The following is a 22,258-nucleotide window of genomic DNA, read 5'->3' as shown; positions in this document are numbered from 1 at the left end:
ATTCTGAATCTCAGAAGCCAGAACAGCAAGAGGGACCGCTGTGCAGTGAAAGCAGTGATCCATCTTGCTGTTCTGGCTTCTGGGATAGCTGGGCAGCCTGCATTCGCTCCATAAGACGCACACACATTTCCCCTTACTTTTTAGGAGGGAAAAAGTGAGTCTTATAGAGCAAAAAATACGGTAATCTGCTCCATCCCATAGGCTCTGAGCACCTTCCACTGGTTTCCCCAATGATCACAGTTCTTTCCCATGGTGCACTCACAGCCTAATGCTGTTCTGTAAGGTACATTAATGGAATGCTACTCCTATTTGTAATAGTAACAGCTACATTCCTTGTCTCTTCCTGACCAGCTAAAGTGTTTAATCTCAAGGCAACATCTTCTATGTTAACATCCTTACGATTGCAGTGCAGTAAAAGGTTTGCCAAGTGGCTTGAAGCCCAAAGTTTTGCAGCAATTTCTGGCCCATATAAAATGTCATGGTGGGGAAAAAAGGACCAGCCAGGCTTTCCAGATCAAACCTTGAAATCTCGCCATTTCAGTGGGATTGGTGGTTCTGGAATTACAGCACCCTAAGCAAAATATTCAGTACATGGAAGGTTTGCTTTCTTTTGCTAGTAATTTCAGGAAGAGAGACGCACACACACTTCGAACCAAATGTCTTAATACTATATTTCTTGGCCGCTTGCTGATCTTTGCTGCAGTTCCCCTCCTGCTGTTCTGCATTCCTCTCCTCCAAGTGATCCCAGTCAACCAAGGACCATTTACTGGAAGAAATTAAACCATCACACTATCTAGCCACTCTGAGTGAAGCCCATTTCTAATGGAGATGCAAGGGTAATCCTAGGCTATTGGGGTTGCAAATGATCAGCGATAAATATCAACTTTTCTGCATTGGAATCATCCATGACAGATGACGATAACGATAACGATATCTTTATTGTCATTGTCCTGTGCGGAACAATGAAATTGAAAAACTACATAAAAACTACATAAAACTACCACAAAACTACTGCAAAACTACATAAAACTACTGCAAAACTACATAAAACATTAAAAAACCCATAAAAACTCTAAAACACCATTTTAGAATACACTATACTATAGAGACCCCTTATGCTGCGTTAAGAACCAGAATTGCATTTGCATAGAAACTGTTTCTCAGGCAGCTAGTCCTGGCCTTTATAACCCTATACCTTCTTCCAGAAGGCAGAAGCTGAAAGAGATCATTTCCGGGGTGTGTAGTGGGGAACCAGCGCAGTAGTGGGGAACCAGATGTTTATTGACCTTCCAACCTCTGCATAAAAACCTCCAAGGAATTTTTTTCTAACAGTCTTTTTTAACCCCCCCCCCCCCAAAAAAAATCAACCACAATCCCTCTTACCCTTTTTCTCATTTCCGTGTCATTGGAAACATTATACCTACTTAGCAAAATGGCCCTTCCCTACCTGCTCTGAAGCCTGGGGTTCTGCCCCATCAAGAGGATGTTACACAGGAACATAAGAACATAGAAAGCCTTGTAGGCTCAGTCTGGTCAGTGACAGATTCATTCATACCTTGCAGGCTGGGGTTAAAGCTGGATTCTGGTTGCAGAAAACTTGAAGACAACAACACAGTAGTGGGGAACCAGATGTTTATTGACTGAGGTCATATTAGCCCCAGCTAGTGTGGGCCAACTGTGTCTTGAGAACATCAGGTACCCCCCCCCCCCAAAAAAAAATCATGAATCTAGAGGCACCTATTTTTTAAACCAAATAGGATATAATATGTATATCTGAAGGAGTGTCTCCACCCCCATCATCCAACCTGGACACTGAGGTCCAGCTCTGAGGGCCTTCTGGCAGTTCCCTCACTGTGAGAAGAAAGGTTGCAGGCAACCAGGCAGAGGACCTCCTCGGTGGTGGCGCCCGCCCTGTGGAACGCCCTCCCACTAGATGCCAAGTAGATAACCAACTATTTGACTTTTAGAAGACATCTGAAGACAGCTCTGTATAGGGAAGTCTTTTAACGTGTAATGTTTTATTATGTTTTTATATATGTTGGAAGCCAGCCAGAGTGGCTGAGGCATGTCAGAGTGCATTGTGGGATGCCCAAAGATGTTTAAATAAGACACTTTCAAAGAACGAGAGCAATAGAATCTGGAGATAAGATGAATAGTTAGGCCATATAAGGAAGGTAGAGCCCAGCACCGAGTCTCTCTCCCTTTGTCTATTTCTCCATCTCTTTCTCTCTCTCTCATGCAGAATCAGAAGATTTAGAAAACGCACAGCAGCAAAACAGCCAAAGGGAACCTAATAGGCATTCTCTGTTTTCCTTTGGGGGATTAAAGACTGAGGTTTTGTAAATGTGTTCAAAGCCAGACAGTGGCGAGCTGATCGTCCATATTTCTTTGGAAGGAGCGTCAAACTTTTGGCCAAAAGAACTAATGCCAGACATATAGCACAAAGCCTATACTTCAATTTGCAAAAACTAAACACTGTGATTTATACCTTTTGGAAGCGGGGGGGGGGGGGAGGCTAAAAAGAACATTCTGTGTAGTGTTAGCATTCTGCCAGAGGCTTGTGGGTTGGATGAGGAGATGCATTCCTGGAGCCTAGACATCACTGAACATTATTTTTTATATATAAACAAACAAAATGGCCAGAAAATCAAAATTCCCCCAAAGGACAGCTTGTCCTGGTTTCCTTTCAGCTTTCAGTTATGTGAATATGTTTTATAAAAGATAATTTTAGGTTTGCTCTCAAAGCAACAAACTTGGGTTGAAATGCAGGGGAATCAGGAAGACAGTGTCAAAAAATTATCCCCAAGGGTATGAGTACCAACACCTCATTTTTCACCAAAAAGTACTGATTACATTCTTTCAGTCTTTCCCTTCACAGCTGTCCTCTCATGTATGTACCATATTTTTTGCTCTATAAGACTCACTTTTTCCCTCCTAAAAAGTAAGGGGAAATGTGTGTGCGTCTTATGGAGCGAATGCAGGCTGCACAGCTATCCCAGAAGCCAGAACAACAAGAGGGATTTTTGCTGTGCAACAATCCCTCTTGCTGTTCTGGCTTCTGGGATTCAGAATATTTTTTTTCTTGTTTTCCTTCTCCAAAAACTAGGTGTGTCTTATGGTCTGCTGCTGCATCTTATTGAGCGAAAAATATGGTACTTTATAAGCCCTCAAGAGTCTTCTCTAATAAGGACCTTTTGCTAATTGTACCTAAAAGTTTGCTTCATCTCCTACATACCAAACTGATTGGTACAACTGTGCAGAAGAACCATCCTATTAGGAGACCTGTTCTCCACAATGTTGAGAATCGGGCCTTTGGTGTGGTAGCACACACTCTTTGAAACTCCAATGATATATCAGGCAGATGCCTTATTTTACTGTCCCTTTTGGCAACTGTTGAATATTTTCCTCTTTCAACAAACCTCCTAAATGGATATTTCTTATCCGAGTCCATATTTGTACTGGATTTGAAATTATTTTAACAAGCTGTTATTTTGAATAGTTTTTTATATATGCAATTCTTTTATACATTTTGTGAAATTTACCCATTGCCTTGTGGAACACCTTTGGGAGAAGAAAAGGCTATGGAGTTACCAGTCTCTGCAGCCACAGCAGGCGCTGTGATTCTCCAGCAGTTTGATTTCACTCACCGGAGGCACACTGCATAGTCCCTTGAGGCAGACAGATGCCAACAAAAACAGTGAAGCAGTTTTGAGAAGCAATTCATAACTAAGATAAATAACCACAATTGTAATCCAGTTAGAATCACAATTGTAATTGGAAACCAAGCCGTATGAGGAACGGTAGAGGAAGTTGGGTATGTTTAGCCTAGAAAAAAGGAGATTGAGAAGAGATACGATAGCCATCTACAAATATCTAAAGGGCTGTCACATGGAAGATGGTGAAAGCTTGCTTTCTCCTGCTCTGGAGTGTAGGACCCGAACAAACCGCTTCCAGTTACAAGACAGAAGATTCCGATTAAACATCAGGAAGAACTTTCTGACAGTAAGAGCTGTTCGACTGTGGAATAGACTCCCTCGGGAGGTGATGAACTCTCCTTCCTTGGAGGTTTTCAAGCAGAGGTTGGATGGCCATGGATGCTTTCGTTGAGATTCCTACATTGCAAGGTGTTGGACTACAGCTCTACAATTCTATGATTCTTTAACGATATTATAAATTCTTGTGAACTATTTGTCACTATGGCTCATGCCCATTCTGGGCCCAAACTCCAACACCTCTTTGCACCTCAGCTGCAGAAAAAACATGCTCCCCTCTTTATTTTCAACTCTCTTGGGCGCAGGAATTTAATCTTAATTATTTACAATTTTTGTTTAATCCACAAGAAAGAAGGGCCTTTTCGCTGGCTAGGTTCAATTCTAATCCTTCTAAACTCCTTTGGGGTAGGTTTGTGGGTTTGGCAGAAGGAGATAGGATCTGTCCATGCAATGCTCACCTGGTGGAAACTCTAGCTCACATGGCCTTTAAATGTAAATTGTATGATGATCTCTGCCAACCATTTCTGGACCATCTATGTATTCCAACATGGAAACCAGAGACGGAGGTTATGTGCTTCTTATTACAGCGGAGAGACCAGGAGCTCACCAAGACAGTAGCTAAGTTCATCTATTTGATTTTTTGTTGCCGAAGTATGCTACAGGATCCTGCCCTTGCTGGAAACCCTCAGAGATGAGGTGGATTGCTCACCTCCTCTGCCCTTGGCGGGTGACTGTGCCGTTGGTGTGGCGACGAGATTGCACTGGCCTATCTATTTTAAATATATTCTGAATGTTCTTATGTGATGCCAATAAAGGTTACTTGACTTGACAAGGTGTGCAAAGCTTAGTGCTTCCTTGATTCTCTCACTGCTTCCTTGCTCAGAGTGGGGAGGTGAACTGGCAGCAGTGGACAGGTGAGGCGTCTCCAGGAATTAGACCTGAGCAGAGGTGTGATAATTATGGCCTCTGTTGCTGGCCCTAGCACACAGTCACTGGGTGCGACCATGCTGTCCCTAAATGGGTGTGAACTCCCACATGACAGATAGTGCAATGAACATCTAAGGAAATTGCGAAGAACTTACAGAGAACATGCTCTTTACAGGTCATGAGCATCTTCTGTCCAGCTGCTCATTTGTTTGCTGTTCTTATTCTTTGTATATGGAAGCAATACATAAGCAAGCCCCCTTTCGCAAACAGTTGCTCCTATTTAAGGCTTTATCTTCCAAGGCCTTTCGAGAAGTAAGATAATCCTATGGACCATTTTATGGTAGGAGTGTGATATTCATCAAATAAACAATGCTGTTTGGATGAAATGAAGCTGTTTTAAAACTCCCTTGGAAGCATGTTGGGAAGGTGGGGGTGGAGAGAGAATCTATAACATCCTCCTGGACAGAAAACAGAGGCTGCAATTTTGTCTTCAAAGGTAAAATATTAGGCTATGTGTAATGGATTTGATGCATTTCTAGCTACTAAAAGGGCAAAACTGGTGCTTTCTTCAGGCTATTTATATATATAACTAACACAGCAATGATCCTTCTGGTGAATTTTATATTCCCTGTGAAATCCCTTCGCCGAGCTTTAAAGCAGCGCAAGAGTTAGAAGGTTAGGAAAGTTCTCCTTTGCAAGGGAAAAAGGTTTGACCCACAGCAATGATTTAAAACAAGCATCTTTGCTAACCGCATGCCGACAACACTGCTCCAAAAAGTTCTCGTGTGGATTTGCTAGCTGGGAGAAAGAAGGGCATTCACACACGGGGGGGTGCGTCAACAAGACAGACTGCATCAATGCTACATTATGCGAGCTCATATTGTAATGCGCTGGAATGGCCAAGGGCAATTTCACAAGTCGCATAGCATCAGCAAGGTTTCCCACCAAGGGGACGTGCAAGAAGCAACTGCAGCCAATCTCGGCTCTCACAAATGTACCTCTTCAGACATTTTCACTTCTTTATCACACAGCCACTTCTGTGCTGGAGAGGAGGTGGGGTTGCAGGCCCCACACGCTCTCCACGTGCGCAGGGGCTGAATCACAGCCCCCGTGAGACTGGGGGAATCCTTGGACGGCCAGGGAGGCATGGCCCAGGCTATTTAGGGCTGGCGTGGCCGAGGATTTCCCTCTCTTCTTCGCTCCAGCTGCTCTGGTTTCCCACCCTGCCCGCCCTTAGGTTTGGCTCTCTGACATTGCTATGGACTTTGGTTGGTCGCCGTCAAGGGGCCTGGTAGGAATTTTCTCTGCTTGGCAAATTGGCACCAGCCATTTGGTTTTTCACCTACCTCGTAGCAAATCGTCACAACTTCCTCGGCATTGGCGGTTGGGCATTGGTAAGGGTATTGTTATGTAGATGAGAGGGGGGGAGGACGGGCCATCACCTTCCCCCAAATCGAAGGGTAGTTCGGTAAAGGATTCCGGGGGGCGTTGCCCTGTCCAAAGCCTATGGAGGTGGGGGCCTAAGGCACGCCCCCGAGCGGTGTCCCTGGGGGAGCTCCTAGTTGATGTACATCAGCAGGACTCCCCTTGCTGGCGGTTAACCCTTGCCAGTCTTCAAGCAATCAGGCTGAAGCCGGTTAGTCGATAGGACCAATGCCTAAGCCAATACCGCTAAAATCCTGCAATCAATAAAGTTGTGGCCTTTTTTGCCCATTAACCTTAAATGCTGTGTCTTGTATCTTTATTTTCCAAGGGGGGAGGCAGGTACTCACCACGCAACCGTATAGTACATTATTAGGGGACAAAATGTAGAGCTGTACAGCTTAAAGACTCCATGTGTAAGGGGATCCAAACCACATGAGTTGGAACCCAGGAATGATGACACTCAAATCTCACCTATACTAAGAACTCAATAGGTGGCCTCAGTCAAATTGTTCTCTGTCACCCCAGAAGACAGGGTTGGAACTAAAAAAGCCCACTGCTAAAGCAATGGAGTTTGCCCTATGAGTCAGTGCCAACATTGCAAGAGGCTATGAAGGAGATGGAAGCATTCTCCCCAATACGGCTTTCCGTGAACTGCAGCTGCCTGGCTCAAATTACCACCAAACATTAGAGGAAAAGGGAGGGATGAAAGCTTGCAGAGAGATAACGGTTTCAAGGTCTTGCGAGGAGCACCTGTTGCAAGTGGTACTGACACCAGGGAGCAATTAGCAATTTCTGTGAACTGCAGTGGGAATATCGCATTTCGATTTGACCTGTTGCACATTCGTTATGTGTGCACTGAACATGGAGGCAATGCTTGGCACAGGGCTTAATATAGAAATGTGTGGAAAGGTCTCCATGTACAACATGAAGCATATTGAGATAATCACAAAGGTTGGAAGGTTGGGGTCCTCCTGGATTCCACCAGTGTATTTCCTAAGCTGTCCCACCCATTTGTCTGCATGAAGCTGAGCCGTAGAGCGCAGATAAAACGGAATAATGGGCACCACCCAGCTGCCAGTAAGCACTTTTAAGTTCTATCGGTCTCAGTGGGAGAGATTTAACACTCCTTACTCAGAATCAAATCTAATTTTGCCACCCTGTAAATGGGCTTGCAGCCAATCACGACTCCCTGACAGGTATGCCTGACTGATATATGTGTTTTGTAAAAGCTCACATCCTGAAAGCCTGCCCAAATAAGAAGAATTTGGAGAAGTTCTCCAAGATGCCCAGGTCTTGTCAACTCTCCAGAATTGCGAGCACCATAAATTTATTTTATGGAGGTGAGTTTCTGGCTATGATAGCTGGAGATAAAATACCTTGCTGCTCTGTTCAAAAATGGCACCCATTGCTCAGTGTATCAAACAATAGATTTCCTGATTTTTAAACAGTTTGGGAACAGTTCCTACCTTCTCAACAGCACTAACCCAAATTTGATACAGGAATTGTAAATACATACTATTGCAGAAGCTTGATCGATTCAATGAGCAATGGTTTTATTCTGCATCTTTTGTTATGGTTAATAATTGCCTACCTATTAAAAGATGGAAATTTACACCTAGGTAAATAATTGGTTGAGCTGGACTTTTTAATTATGCCATCTGTTAGGACAACTGCCAGGTTTTAATTAAGTTGCTCTATATTGATTTATGTTTAATTCTGGTTTACTTCCTCACATTCAGTTTGCATTGATTACTGCTTAATTCAGTTTTAATTCTCATCGCAGTTGATATAGTACGTTCATCTCCCTTGAGTTATACTGTCTTAAACTTGACCTTGAACTTAACTATAGGAGGTGGCCAACAGCTCACCTGTCTGCACTCCTCCTGATGATCTAAGTTGATACATGGATGTTGGACTCAAGGAAGGGGTAATCTCAGGTAGTTCCATGACAGGTGATATTTTACCCTTTTATTGGGGATGGAGAACAAAACTTTCCCTGTTTTAGGCTTTCCTAACAGATCAGCAGTACAGGTGAGAGGTAGGTGCAGGCCCAGCCTACAGATAAGGCAAAGTGAGGCGCTCGTCTCAAGTAATAGAGGCCCAAGAGGCAGCGCTCGCCTCTGCCACCAGCAGAGAAGCATCACCAATTTCCGGTGATATTTTATAAGTCTTACCAAAATTTCACAAGATCTCCCAGAGTGCATGAGATCTTGTGAGACTTTGACGGGACCTTGCAAGATCTCACTGGAAGTCGATGCACCACAGGTACTTTGTAGGCACTGCCAGGCAACACAAGAGAGGCACAGCGCCAGTGGCAGGGGGACATGTTCCCATTCCGCCATCCCGCTCCTGGGTAGGTTCACCTGTATATGTGAACTGATTTGAATCTCTTGCCCATCCCTACCTGAGAGGCTAGCCTGTTGCCTCCACTGGATCTGTCTGCCATGTCACAGTGATGTCAACACCGTGTTCTGTGTCACTGTTACCACACAGCAGGTTTTAGACTGCTCACCTAGAGGAAAACAGCTCTCTCAACTCATTACCAACCCACAGCTCTGCCTCCAAACTGGATTGCCCTTTCTAGCACTGCCTCGCTGACGGTGACCTGGACTTCTGCAATTAGCTTTAATTCTTGTGCGAGGAAGTCCAGATTTGTTGCTGCTGAAAAGAAAAGGGGAGGTGACAAAGAAGGCAGAGGAAGAAGACAGCTGTATAATGCTTTTCACTGAAGCAGAGTTAGGTGGGACCCAAAGAGTCATCTAGTCCACCCCCCCCATAATCACAGTGAAAGAATCCCTGACAGTGAATCTCACTTAGTGTTGAGAAGCTTTATGCATGTACATTGATACCAAAACAACAACAACAAACCTATGGTTACATGAAACATCCTCAATAAACACACAAGACGTAACCGGCTGTACTTTTGAATAAATAAGGTATACTATTCATTGTATCAAATTGTCAACTTCAATGGAAGTCTCATAGGGTTCAACGAAAAAAGCAGAAGACCCAGTGGATCAGTTCCTTCTCTAGTCAGTTCATGCATAAGGTCCATACATGTAAAAGTATCTATTCCACCTGTCTGTTCAAAGAGTCCAATAATCCACATGAAGGGTTGTTTCAGTTTCACAGAATCCTTTCACAGAGTCTAAGACAAGGATTTCAGGAATATTAGCCTTGTTTCGCCATCCTAGGCTTCATCAGTAGAACAGGCTCATATATAATATCACAGGACCTTATAGCACAGTAGTGATAAATAGTATATCTTATTTATTCAAAAGTACAGCCGGTTAGGTCTTGTGTGTTTATTGTGTACATTGACACCTGCATAAGACCCCTTGTCCTCTGAGGTCTGGAGGGTGGCAATATGAGAATGGGCCTTTTCTGCACTGGCTCCCTGTTTATGGAATGCTCTCCCCAGAGAGGTTTGCCTGGTTCCTTCCTTGTCTATCTTTAGATGCCAGGCAAAGATGTTCCTCTTCAACTAGGCATTTGGCTGATTAATAGTCTACAGCCTCTGGTGTTTTTGGGTGCAGGGTATTGTTTTGTTGTTTCTGTTTTAACCATTCATTTGTGCTTTTATCTTGTTTTTATCTTGTGAACTGCTCTGGGATCTTTTGATGAAGGGCAGTATATAAATCAATAATAATAATAATAATAATAATAATAATAATAATAATAATGATAATAATGTGGGATGTACATTTGTGAGGGAGTGGCTCTTGTTGAGTGTACATTTGATGGGGAAACCAGGAGTTCCTGCTGCGTAATGTGTGAAACCTTCCCAGCTACAGGCAATTCAAGTGAAGAAACACTGGCGGCAATTCTTGTTTAAAGACAAGGGTCCGAAGAAAATGTTGCACCGCGGCCTCAGACAATCATAAGCAGACAATCATAGAGTTTAATGAGCGCTCTTGGCTCCTGGTTTTCCTGGCAGAGCTCGTTTTAGTTTTAATATATTTTTCTTTTCCTCTTTGTATAGTACAAAGTATGGCTCTGGTTAGCTAAACGCTGATGACTTTTCCATCCAAATAATACTTTTGACATAGAACAAACCAAGCTCATAATCTGCAGCTTGATGGATTAGATCATGGAGAGCCCCACATTTTTGCAGACATGAAAATAAACACAAAGTTTTTTTTGTGTTTTGTTTTTTTTTAAGAAGAAGCTGGAACAGCAAACCCAGTCTAGTTAGAACTCAAGCAAAGATGACTTTATTTTCCATTCATGAGTAACTGTTGCATTTTTACATCCTCTGAAAAATCTTTGCGATTTTACTGGTTCCCTTGCTTTCAGAGACTCTCTCCTTTAAGACACGATACTTGCACACATTCTTCACAGACCGTTAAGTGACGTTTTTGAGAGGTGAGCATTTTCTCTGAATATTCGTCCACGAAGTGGGACGTGTGATTTGCTACTTTGTGGAGATGACAGAGAACTGCAGTAATAAATGCCAAATGTCACCACATGGAGGAGCATTGGGAAGGCCTTCTCACTGTTAATAAACAATGAGGGAAAGTCGCCTAATGGTAGATTTGCCATGTCATTTTATTTTGATTTTTGTGTAAGAATTCGGCTGGCGGTTTCGCTAAACTATTTTTCTTCACCACGAGAAACTGGGAGGTGACGGAACAGTTCCTGGCCACCTGACCCTGTATTATCAATTAGTTTCATAGATGTGGTTTGTTCCTTATAAGTACAAAGTACATCGATCCTGGATTCTGAATTGGTTTAAATAAGCCTGTAAAAAAAAAGACTGAAACCTTCCTTCTATATATTTTGCAGGGAAAAGGCTGCTATCCAAACACACACCTAGTAATCATAATTATTTTGTACTCGGAGAACTGTTCCCAAGTACGTGCAAATGTGTGAATAGCCTTTAAGGGACAGAAACCTTGGCCTAGAAACGTCGTGGTGACCCGTGAAGGCCAAATGGGATTATTTCAAGACAGGAAGAGGATTTTACTCTTTCATTTCTATTTGTCTCTTGATAACTGAGACCAGGACAACTGATATCTGCTCTGGTGCCTGGACCAGCACTTGACGTGCAGCCGTTGCTAGGCAACCGCAACAGAGGCTCCCCTTTTCTCTCCGGCCTAGCCAAAAAGGGCTAGGCCTGAATGAGGCACTGGCAGAAAATCTAGTTAGGAGGGAGAGGTGGCGAACAGTCTCGACCGCGTCCGCACATAGGTGTCCGCAGCATTTGGTATCTTGCTAAGAATTCAGAAGCATGCCCCCATTTTCCAGTTGCAGTTTGCCCCAGTGCTTCCAACTTCCATGTTTTCATCATGTATAAGTTTTTCTCCCTCTCCAATAACACTAGAAGTCTTGGACATCCAAGGAAGTTGAATGTCCAGCCTAGGACCCATGTACCTACAGGACCACCTCTCCTGGTATGCCTCATGGAGGACCTTAAGGTCCACAAATAACAGCACTTTGGAGGTCCCGAGCCTCAAGGAGGTTAGGCTGGCCTCAACCAGAGCCAGGGCTTTTTTGATCACAAGAGACTAGGGCCCTGCGGGATTTGACATCTTTCCGCAGGGCCTGCAAGACAGAGCTGTTCCGCCTGGCCTTTGGTTTGGACTCGGTCTGACCCTTATGTTTCCCTCCCCTTATGGTCTTTATTTATCAGCTACTTTAAAATTAGCTGTATTTTAAATTGCATTTTAAACTGTATTTAAAATTGTTTCGTCCCCCCCCCCTTTTCCCCCTTTACTGTGATTTTATTGGTGTTAGCCGTCCTGAGCCCGGCTCTGGCCGGGGAGGGCAGGGTATAAATAATAATAATAATAATAATAATAATAATAATAATAATAATAGACAATACTTCTTCATGCAGAGGACAGTCCAACTATAGAACTTGTTCCATCTCTGGACTGGGGTGTCTTTAAAAGAGGATTAGACAAATTCATGGAGGAGAGGGCTATTAATGGCTACTAGCCATGATGGTAGAGACATCACCTTGCCATCAAAGGTCCGTATAGTAAAAGCTATGGTTTTCCCAGTAGTGATGTATGGAAGTGAAAGCTGGACCATAAAGAAGGCTGATCGCCGAAGAATTGATGCTTTTGAATTATGGTGCTGGAGGAGACTCTTGAGAGTCCCATGGACTGCAAGAAGATCAAACCTCTCCATTCTGAAGGAAATCAGCCCTGAGTGCTCACTGGAAGGACAGATCGTGAAGCTGAGGCTCCAATACTTTGGCCACCTCATGAGAAGAGAAGACTCCCTGGAAAAGAACCTTATGTTGGGAAAGATTGAGGGCACAAGGAGAAGGGGACGACAGAGGACGAGATGGCTGGACAGTGTTCTCGAAGCTACCAGCATGAGTTTGACCAAACTGCGGGAGGCAGTGGAAGACAGGAGTGCCTGGCCCATGGGGTCACGAAGAGTCGGACACGACTAAACAACTAAACAACAACAGCCATGATGGCTATGTTCTGCCTCCACAATTGGCAGCAGAAATGCTTCCGAATATCATTTTCTGGAAACCACGGGTGGGGAGAGGGGTCTTGTCCCCATGTTTCGCTCTCTGGTTTCCCTCAGGCATTAGGTTGGCCACTATGAGAGCAGAATGATGGACTAGATGGGCCATTGGCCTGATCCAGCACGCTCTTCTTATGTTCTTATGCTGGATCAGGGCAAAAGCCCATCTAGTCCAGCATCTTGCTTTCGTAGCGGCCAGCTCCATGCATATGGGAAGCCTGCAAGCAGATCCTGAGCACAACAGCCTTCTCCCCACCTGCAGTTCCCCACAACTAGGATTTAGGGGCATACTGTCTCCTATAGTGGAGATAGAGGATATGGCCATTGCATTAGGGGTGTGCGATGCAAGCTCTGTTGAAAGTGTTTCTCAGAAGTGGTGGGAATTTAAAGGCTCCCAAAGCCGAAGGGAATCACATAAGTGTCAGCTCAAGACAAAAACACATTTCCCTGTAACCCAACAATAATAGGAATAAGAGATTACTTGCAACTTAAGTGATCTTTGGGTTACAACATGAGTCATGGCACTTCAAAGAGGTCTAGAGTTTCGCTTGGCCGCCGCAAGGCTTCTGGGAGGTGGCCGACAAAAAGGTCTCCCCAAGTTGAACAATTTGGGCAGCAAGTAGAGAAACCACCACGCAACTACTCCCAAACACTTAGCCCAACCTACCTCAAAGCATATTTCTCAATTACATGAACTGGCTCCTTAAACCTTCACTTTTAAGGTAATTTGCCTGACAAAACACATGAATCCAGGCATCCCAAGCCTTAGACCAGGGATGGGGAACTTGTAAGCATCTACTGACCACCTTTTTGTGTTTTCTTGACCACTAGGGTTATGCAGCGAATTAAGAAAACATTTTTCCATAATCATTACATGGTGCTCTCTGATTTAAAACTTTTACATGTTTTTAATTATATATACATATTGTCGGAAACTGCTTTGTTATGAGACAGCAATGAATAGACATTTTTATGAATAAATAGTAATAAATAAATGGTGGCATCTGTTATCTCTTGACCCACAAACCTGTTTATGTGAGAGCAGTGGCTCTGTCAGGGCTGGGCTTCGGGGACCAAGCGCAGGGCCAGAAAGCTTGGGGAGCCAGTGACTACCAGAGAACAGAGTTGGGACAGAAACAAAGATGGCATCAGCACCTGACACGGGCTGCTGTTGGCCTCCAACATATTCTATTTTTTCTTTTTGCATTTTGTTGAGTGTGTGCACTACACAACATTGTCCTTTCCCCAGAGTGCCCCTGGAGTCATTGTTGCATTCTGGGGAAAGGAAGATGGCGGGTGTGATTGGCTGTGTAATCCGAGTTCTAAACTGCACAGAGCTTCAAGCCCACACGTAGAGGAGGTGCCTCTTTTCAGATCCTGGTCCTCCTCAAACTGGAGGGTGAAAGCGCTTAGTATGTCCATCCCCTCTTTGTCTGCTTGAGTGTTTTACATGCAAACAGAAGAACCAACAGGGGGACTGGAGAAGACACATAGGGAACTATACTGACTTGCCTGGACTTGCCTCCAGAATCACAGATTGATTTATGAAGCTGCAGACGAAGCGATCTTAAACTGAGTCATCTAGCTCTTGACTGCCTACTCTTGACTGCCAGTTCTTCGAGGTTTCAGGTAGAGGGCCTTTCCCTGCACCTGTCACCTGGAAATGCCAGGTATTGAACCCGGGGATTTCTGCATGTAGATCATGTGTTCTACTACCAAGCAATGCCAAAATATCTTTCTTGTTTAGCATGGACTTCTGCACTAAAACAGTCTCTTGGAGTGAGCTCACTATGCTATTTAAGAGTACCCTGCCCACCGGAGAATCATCATGTTCAAGCCTTTAACCTGGACTCTCTTTCAGATGGCCAACATCAACTGCCAATTGGTTCCTCCGCTCCCAGAACTGTCTCCTGCAATGACTGTTTCATGTGGGCACCATTTTGCTTCATTTTATAGCAACAGCAATAACACCATCCAAAGAGAGTAGGTACCAGCTTATAATCTTCTTCCCTTTGCCCCTTCTGTGAAGTGTCTAGATGGCTTTAAACCATTATTTTAAATAATCAACCACCTTGAGTGGATTGGCAGAACAGCAGTATGTATACAAATGCCATAAATAAACATCAAATAACAGGCATCAAAACACCCAGCTGCAAGGAAAATAAACACATAAAAAAGGCACTGAGAGAAATATGTATTTTCAGATTCCTACCTGAAGCTGTCAATGAGTCATAGCAGCTCCTGTCCTTCCTGCTTGATCTGAAGGTCTGAAGGTCCTTCTCCCTGTATGTTTCGAACCCTTCAAAACTCCTCCTTTTGCTCCCATCATTGTCCCGCTTTTCGCCCAAGGAATTCATCTCGCCAAAGACGTCCAGGGACTCGGACCGTGCACTGCTGTCAGCATTCCCAGAATACCTCTTCATGCAAGAGTCCATGGGATCATTGCTTGAGTTACTTTTATCCTTGCTCTGCACCCACTGTTGGGTGTCAGAGAGAGACAACGTAGACAAGGTATCCACTTCGAAGTTGCTCTTGGAAACCTTGTGCCCACTGGTTTCACAATGCTGGTGCTTCTGTTTCTCCTTATGCTTGCTCTTCTCCGTCAGCAAGGAGAGCTCTTTGTCCGAGACGTTTAATCTGTCACTGACCGAATGGCTGGTGAAGCCAGTGGACTTGCTTGCGAAGAGACTGCTCAGGTCGTCGTGAGCCCCCAATATCCGCTCGTCCTTGTGTTTGTGCTTATGTTTGTGTTTCCTTTTGTGAAGTCGGCCACTGGGTATGCTTGTCCCTGCGGCCTTCGGAGAGGTCAGTGAAGAATGCACATCCCCAAGGCCGATCCCTACCGGTGTCTGCAGGTGGACCCCATGCTTCACTTTATGCTTGGCAGTATTGGGCATCTTCATGTGAGAGCTTGCGTGGAACTGGGGAGGAGGCACGGTGGGCCTCATGAACGGGGAAGCTGCTCCGAGTGTGTGAGACAAGTACAAAGGAGCAGGATACTGACTGTAGTAGCCAAGGTTCATCATAGGCATTGATGTGTAAGGCATTCCATAGGGTGCATAGTAACTCCCACTGGGAATAGGGTAACCAAACCCTTGTAAGAAAGGCACCTTCGTCATGGTGTCATTGGTTTTGGCAGGTCTACCACGCTTCTTCTTAGACTTCATGTCGGACGTCCTGCGAAGATACAGCAAAGGGTCATACTGGATATATGGCATAGGGTAATAGTGATCAAAGTTAATCCTGAAAATGCTGGGATACGGATTCTCGTGGTAAAATGTGTAGCTACGGTGAGAAATCCTGAACACTTGGAACTTGCTGATGAGCTCTTCCAGGTCTGCAAGGAACTGGAGGTCATCTCTGTTCTGCAGGTTCTTCCTCTTCCTCTTGTGCTTTGGCTTCTTCATAGTCTCATGAGCGAGAAAGTTGTCAACGATGAGATGCTTCTGCCGGTGACTGTGCCTGTTCTTAGTGCTGGTGTCAGACTGAATGACCTCTGGATTGTCCAGGCTGCAGAAGTCGAATGAGTATCTTCTGCGAGATTCCGAAGTCTTCTCCGCTTGGTCGGACGTACTGTTGTTGTCGGTACCGATCCCACTGTCACTCGGTATAGTTTCCTCGCTGTGGGATTCGCTCACCGGAGACAGCGTGACCTCCTTCAGGGAACCTATATCGCAAAGGTGGGAAGGAGAATTCGCCATGAGCCTGGGTGGGGACAGCTTCCAAGTCCCGCCGTGTATTCCTTTCTGAGTTTTTGTGGGAAGAGCGCTGATGGGCTGTAGATTTGGCATAGTCTTTAACTCTGAAAAATTCATTTCAGTGCTGGCAGGGCTAAGGCTGCCGTTAGAGCCCACTAGCTGCGTCGAGAGCGGATGGACGGCTGCTGGTGATGATGATGCCACAAGTGACTGCAAGGTAGAAGGCACTGCTGGGTTTTCTGGCTGGCTGGATACGGGCCTCAAATGTTTCATGGCTGTCTTCGGGTCTTCCAGTGGGGGCTGCAGCTCGGATCTTGGCTTTCTTCCCCTTTTCTTACCAATGTAGATAGTCCCCTTCTTGCTGACGTTTATTTGCTTCCCTAGTCTCGCATCGATGGTGGGAGCCCCTGTGTTGGCTGGCGGCTGCGTTTTCATCTTCAGAGCTATGCTACTTGAGCAAGATAAGATCTGGCTCAAAAGGTTTTTCCTTTTGAGGCTCTTCATTTTGTTAATGGTCTTGATGGTCTTCTTATCAAGAACACCAAGCTTGCCAACCTTTTTGTGAAATTTCAGCTCGCTGATGGTGTTCGTATCTTCCCCGGGGGCCATCTGGGCTAACTTCACCAAGTTCCTCCGCCTCTTCCTCTTCTTCGTGCCAGGAAATTCCCGACTGATGGGGCTGACTGGGCTGGTGGACGTTCCTTCATGGATGGTTTCAACAGTGAGCAAAGGCTGTTTTTTGGGTCGTCCCCTCTTCTTCTTGATGGGAGTAATCACAGTAAGACTGTCTGTATTGGTATACAGAGGACTGGATGGTGTTATGGGATAAGCTGAAGGAGGTTCTACCATCAGTTTCTCAGGGAGGCCTAGAGAAGGTTCACGGAGGACATTTTTAGGCTTGCTACACGTCCACCTTCGCTTTGCTGCAAACTTCGGGTGCTGAACCTCCGGCTGCTTGCAAGGTGTTGGGGCATCGTGTGTAACGGAAGCAGATGTCACGTGTGTAACTGAAGCAGGCGTCACAACTGCGGACTTTCTGAGCCTGGTGGCATTGGTCGCGGGAGATTTGCTGACTATCTCATTGCTTTCCACTGGTACCAACGGAGGCTCGCTTTCCATCGCTTTCCCTTGCTTTGTAACTCGCAGGTCTTTCTTGCACACCTCTGCCTGTGCGTTAGTCATGCTGGCTACATCGCTGCTCACAGGATGCCCGGAAGGAGAGGTTTTCTCTGGGACACTCTTGTCGACAACGGCTTTTGCAGACTGCCGTTTCTTCCTTTTGTGACCAGGTGTCTCCACTACTGGAGCCTTGATTGGAATAGTGATCCGTACGTGACTCGAATCGTTTTCAGAAGTGTTGGCAGAATGTGGGCTTTGCCTGGGGGGTGATGGCTTAGTTGAGCTGGATTCCTTCTTCCCTTCCATGCTGTCGTGGGTTTTGGCTTCAAATGACTTCTGAGGATTTTTCACCCATTCTACATCTGCATTTTGGATGGTTTGGTTGATCAAATCTTTCTTACTGGATTTCTTCTTTGTGCTGCCAGTGGGCTGGTTGAGGGCTTCTACCTGTCCCTCTCCATCTTGACTCACTAGGGGTGAAAAACCATTGCAATCAGACAGTTTGTTTGGCTGGGACGTTGCGCTGAGACTATTTGACCCTGGGACTGCACTGGATGCTGCAAGGTCTTTATTATTACCATTTGACAACTGAGCCCAGGTGCTGCTGGCGTTAGATTTCTTCACTTGGGACTTGCTGAAAGATACAGTGGGCTCCGAACCAGGGATCTTGGTGGCTTCTCGGTGTGGTTCTGGGGCAATGAAGCAGGCTTGAGGAGCTGGCCCCGATTCGGAGCTCACCGACCAGTCGAGATGATGCTGGTTGTTGCTTTTTTGCTGGTGCCGCGATTTTAAGGTGTCACTGGTGAAGTCTTGCTGGAGAACGGGATCATAGTGCACAGCAGAATGCTTTTGCAGTCTGTCATAAACCTGGGAATGAGAAAAAGAGAAAAGAAGAGAAAAAAAAGTTAGGGCTTCTGATCCCTGAAAAGAATTCACCAGAATGGGTTTTTGTTTTCTTGCAAAATGAAAACAAAGCAAACAAACCCACAATATAATAAATATTTTTATCCTAAATATATATTTTAGGAAATAAGCAACTTGTGGGTTTTTGGACTTTAATAAATACAGTCGAACGGAATCCGTTTTACTTCCAAAACGTTTGGGAACCAAGGTGCAGCTTCCGACTGGCTGCAGCAAGCTCTTGCAGCCAATCGGAAGCCGTGGAAGTCACATCATATGTTCGGGTTCCAAAGAACGTTCGAAAACTGCAACAAATACTTCCGGGTTTCAATCATTTGGGAGCCAAAAGGTTTGACTCCCAAGGCGTCTGAAAACCAAGGTACGACTGTAATTGTTTGTTTGTAAAAAGGGGCTATGTACAGAACAGAACAACGTTGGACCAGTGAACTTAAAACGGCACCCTTCTATTCTTTATGCCCCTATCTATGCACTGGAAGAACATACTTTCTAGAGAGAGAGGATGCCTATCCTTTCCATGGTGAGATATTTATGACTATACTTTCTACGGTGAAAGAGATGGAAGGACCTTTATACTGAGTGTCACAAGAATTCATGCTCCAAATTGGAAAAAAAAAGAGTTCGGCACAAATCCAAAGCTTGCTGTCACATTCTCTTGACACAGCAGATAAATTAAAAAACAAAATAAACCCCTGAAATATCCTGGCTCCCATTCGCCTTTCTTTTCCTAATTCCATTTTTTCCATTATTTCAGAAGACTTTACAAGAGCTAGCATAGCATTTTCTCATTTAAAATTAGCATTTTAGAAAAAAAGAGATGCTATAGACCAGGGATGGGAAGAAGGTAGACTAGAATCTGGGCTCGGTTGGCAAGGATTTCCAATTCACAGTTGCTTAACAATAAACACAACAAAATGACCACCCCCAACACCCCAAAATTGTATTCTTGAAATTAAGAAAGCTTTTAGGAAGGACACCAGGAGTGAAAGGATTGAGTTCAATCCAGGTGCTCAAAAACAAATTTACGGGCTCAGAAATGCTCGTGTTTGTCACTTTACGTCTGGCACCAACTAGCGGATTTCAGTATTCTAGTAAAAAGGAACAAGCAAAGGTATATCCTGCAAGCCTGACATGTGTCCACCACCCCAGCTACAGAGAAATGAAATGACAGCAGGGCACAGTGGTTAGAGCAAGCTCTCCCAGTCCATTCAGATGTGTTGGTCTACTGCTCCCGTTAACCAGGTTGGACATTAGATTTCGAGTTACCACCATTCCGGTCAAGTTGCCCTCTTTTGGATTGAATTTGGACCCAATTCACAGCCCTGAATTTCAGGTTCTGCCTCCAGAATCCAGGTTCCTGCTTTCTACCCTGATACCGTAAGATTCTCTTAGTTTCCTCCTACTTGTCAAGGCTGATCATTTGGGGGCGAGCGCATGTGCGGGAGGACAGGGATATTTCCGCGTTCTTGACTGCTGCATGGTAACCACAGATCCTGTGGCTCAGAGCAGGTTGAGTTTCATTAGCTGCAACTGATACGTGTAGACTGTTTACTCAGAATAACTGGCACAGCCAGCTGAAATTAATGCACTCAGAGTGCATTTTGCTCCCAGTGTCTCCATCTGGCTCTCCGCCTGATCTTGTTGCTCCTAACGTTTTGGCTTCTCTTTGCCCCGCTGGGTGAACTGCACTGTCAAAAGGCAGGGAGGAGAACAAACACAAAAGCAACAGCCAACATGCCAAAGTAATGAGAGAGAGAGAGAGAGAGAGAGAGAGAGAGAGAGAGAGAGAGACTTTAAAACAACCACCACCAGCAGATTGGGTAAGACAAGCTAGATGGCAGTCAGTGGTTTGCAGTATAGTGCAGAGTGGCTAAGAGCCTGAGCTTTGAATCAGGAAGTGTCTGCTGCAAATCTCAACACCGCCATGAATTCAACAAGTGGCTTGAGATGAAGTCCCTATCTCCTTGCCTTCCTAGCCTCACCATCTGCTATCTTCATGCTCTTCAACTTTTAAGAAGTAGCAAAAAGCTCTGTTCATATGTTGTGAGTGCTGTCATGTCTTCAGTCCAACATATGAACCAATTGCTTACAGACATAGACTTTGTTTGGATAAATATATTGATATTTGGAATGAGTTTCTACTGAATAGGGCAGGTTATTAACAATCATATGCATATTAGCATATACCTATATCTATATCTTACGGACGCGGCTGGCGCTGTGGGTTAGACCACAGAGCCTAGGACTTGTTGATCAGAAGGTTGGCGGTTCGAATCCCCGCGACAGGGTGAGCTCCCGTTGATCGGTCCCTACTCCTGCCAACCTAGCAGTTCGAAAGCACATCAAAGTGCAAGTAGATAAATAGCTACCGCTCCTGCGGGAAGGTAAACGGCGTTTCCGTGCACTGCTCTGGTTCGCCAGAAGCGGCTTAGTCATGCTGGCCACACGACCCGGAAGCTGTACGCCGGCTCCCTCGGCCAATAAAGCAAGATGATCGCTGCAACCCCAGAGTCGGCCACGACTGGACCTAATGGTCAGGGGTCCCTTTACCTTTTTATATCTATATCTATATCTATCTATCATCTGTCTATCTATCTCTATCTATCTATCTATCTATCTATCTATCTATCTATCTATCATCTATCTATCATCTATCTATCATCTATCTATCTATCTATCTATCTATCTATCTATCTATCTATCTATCTATATCATCTATCTATCATCTATCTATCACTATATATATTCTGAGGCCCTCCTTCATGTGCCTCCTACACAAGAAAGGGGCCTTCTCTGCAGTGGCTCCCCATCTGTGGAATGCTCTCCCCAGGGAAGTTCGCCTGGCGCCTTCATTATACACATTTAGGCACTAGGTAAAAACGTTCCTTTTTAACCAGGCCTTTGGTTGATCTGATTTACATCCTATGCCCTTAATTTTTTTGGGGGGGGGGGGCTATTGGGTTGCTGCTGCTGCTGCTGTTATGTATTTTGTGGTTTTGTATCTTGATTTTATTCTGTGAACTGCCCTGAGACCCCTGGGCACAGGGCAGTATATAAATTTAATCAATCAATCAATATCACATTTTTCTTCTTCTTTCCTTTTTCACTTTATTTTGAAAAAAAAAACACTTTGAAATACTACTACTACTACTACTAATAGTGGCAAAAAGCTTGTCCTGACTAAGGAGCAGTAAATCACTTGTGAGGTGAATGGATCAGCAATAAGGTATTCCTGTTGAAAACAACTGCCATGATCATTGCATATTGGTCCAACATGTTGAACTGAATTTTACATTGAGGGCAGTGTTTAAGTGACTGGCTGCTGTTATAATTCTGTCACTTCTAACATAAGGATCAGTTTTTGGGTGGGTGGGAGCTATGGGTATCCCAGTATGTATTGTGGGGGGTGGGGGTGGGAATCTGCCAAAATTAGATCTGCTGATGGTTTGCAGGCCTGGCATGGAGGGCTTGCTCAATCCACGGTTTCCCACTCCAAACGTAATAGCAAACGATGGTTTGATGAAACCAGGAAGTAACCTATTAATTGCTATGCACGAAAGAAAAGGAAGACATGTTGTGCCCATGGGCTCATTCCCCAGTCTATGAGTTGGAGAGTCATCTGAATTCAGCCATTATCAACTTGTGCTTTCCTCAGAATTTCTTGTATGTATTGGCCACACCGAATCCTTCAAA

General features: G+C 44.7%; 1 protein-coding gene across 5 annotated transcripts in view; it reads right to left on the bottom strand.

Moving 5' to 3' along the window:
• SETBP1 (SET binding protein 1) overlaps positions 1–22,258 on the bottom strand; it is a 270,233-nt gene that overhangs the window by 65,850 nt on the left and 182,125 nt on the right. For all 5 annotated transcript variants that reach the window (XR_014539525.1, XR_014539526.1, XR_014539527.1 and 2 more), the window contains one exon: positions 15,043–18,514. Coding sequence is in view for 2 of the 5 variants with exons in the window: in XM_083575494.1 (XP_083431620.1) it covers positions 15,043–18,514 (3,472 nt within the window). In the remaining 3 variants the exon portion in view is untranslated. The remainder of the gene's footprint in view (positions 1–15,042; positions 18,515–22,258) is intronic.

The sequence above is a fragment of the Podarcis filfolensis genome (genome assembly GCF_964270895.1).
Source record: "Podarcis filfolensis genome assembly, chromosome: 11".
NCBI lineage: Eukaryota > Metazoa > Chordata > Lepidosauria > Squamata > Lacertidae > Podarcis > Podarcis filfolensis.
The sequence above is the reverse complement of the archived record's forward strand: the minus strand, read 5'-3'. Positions and strand labels throughout refer to the sequence as shown.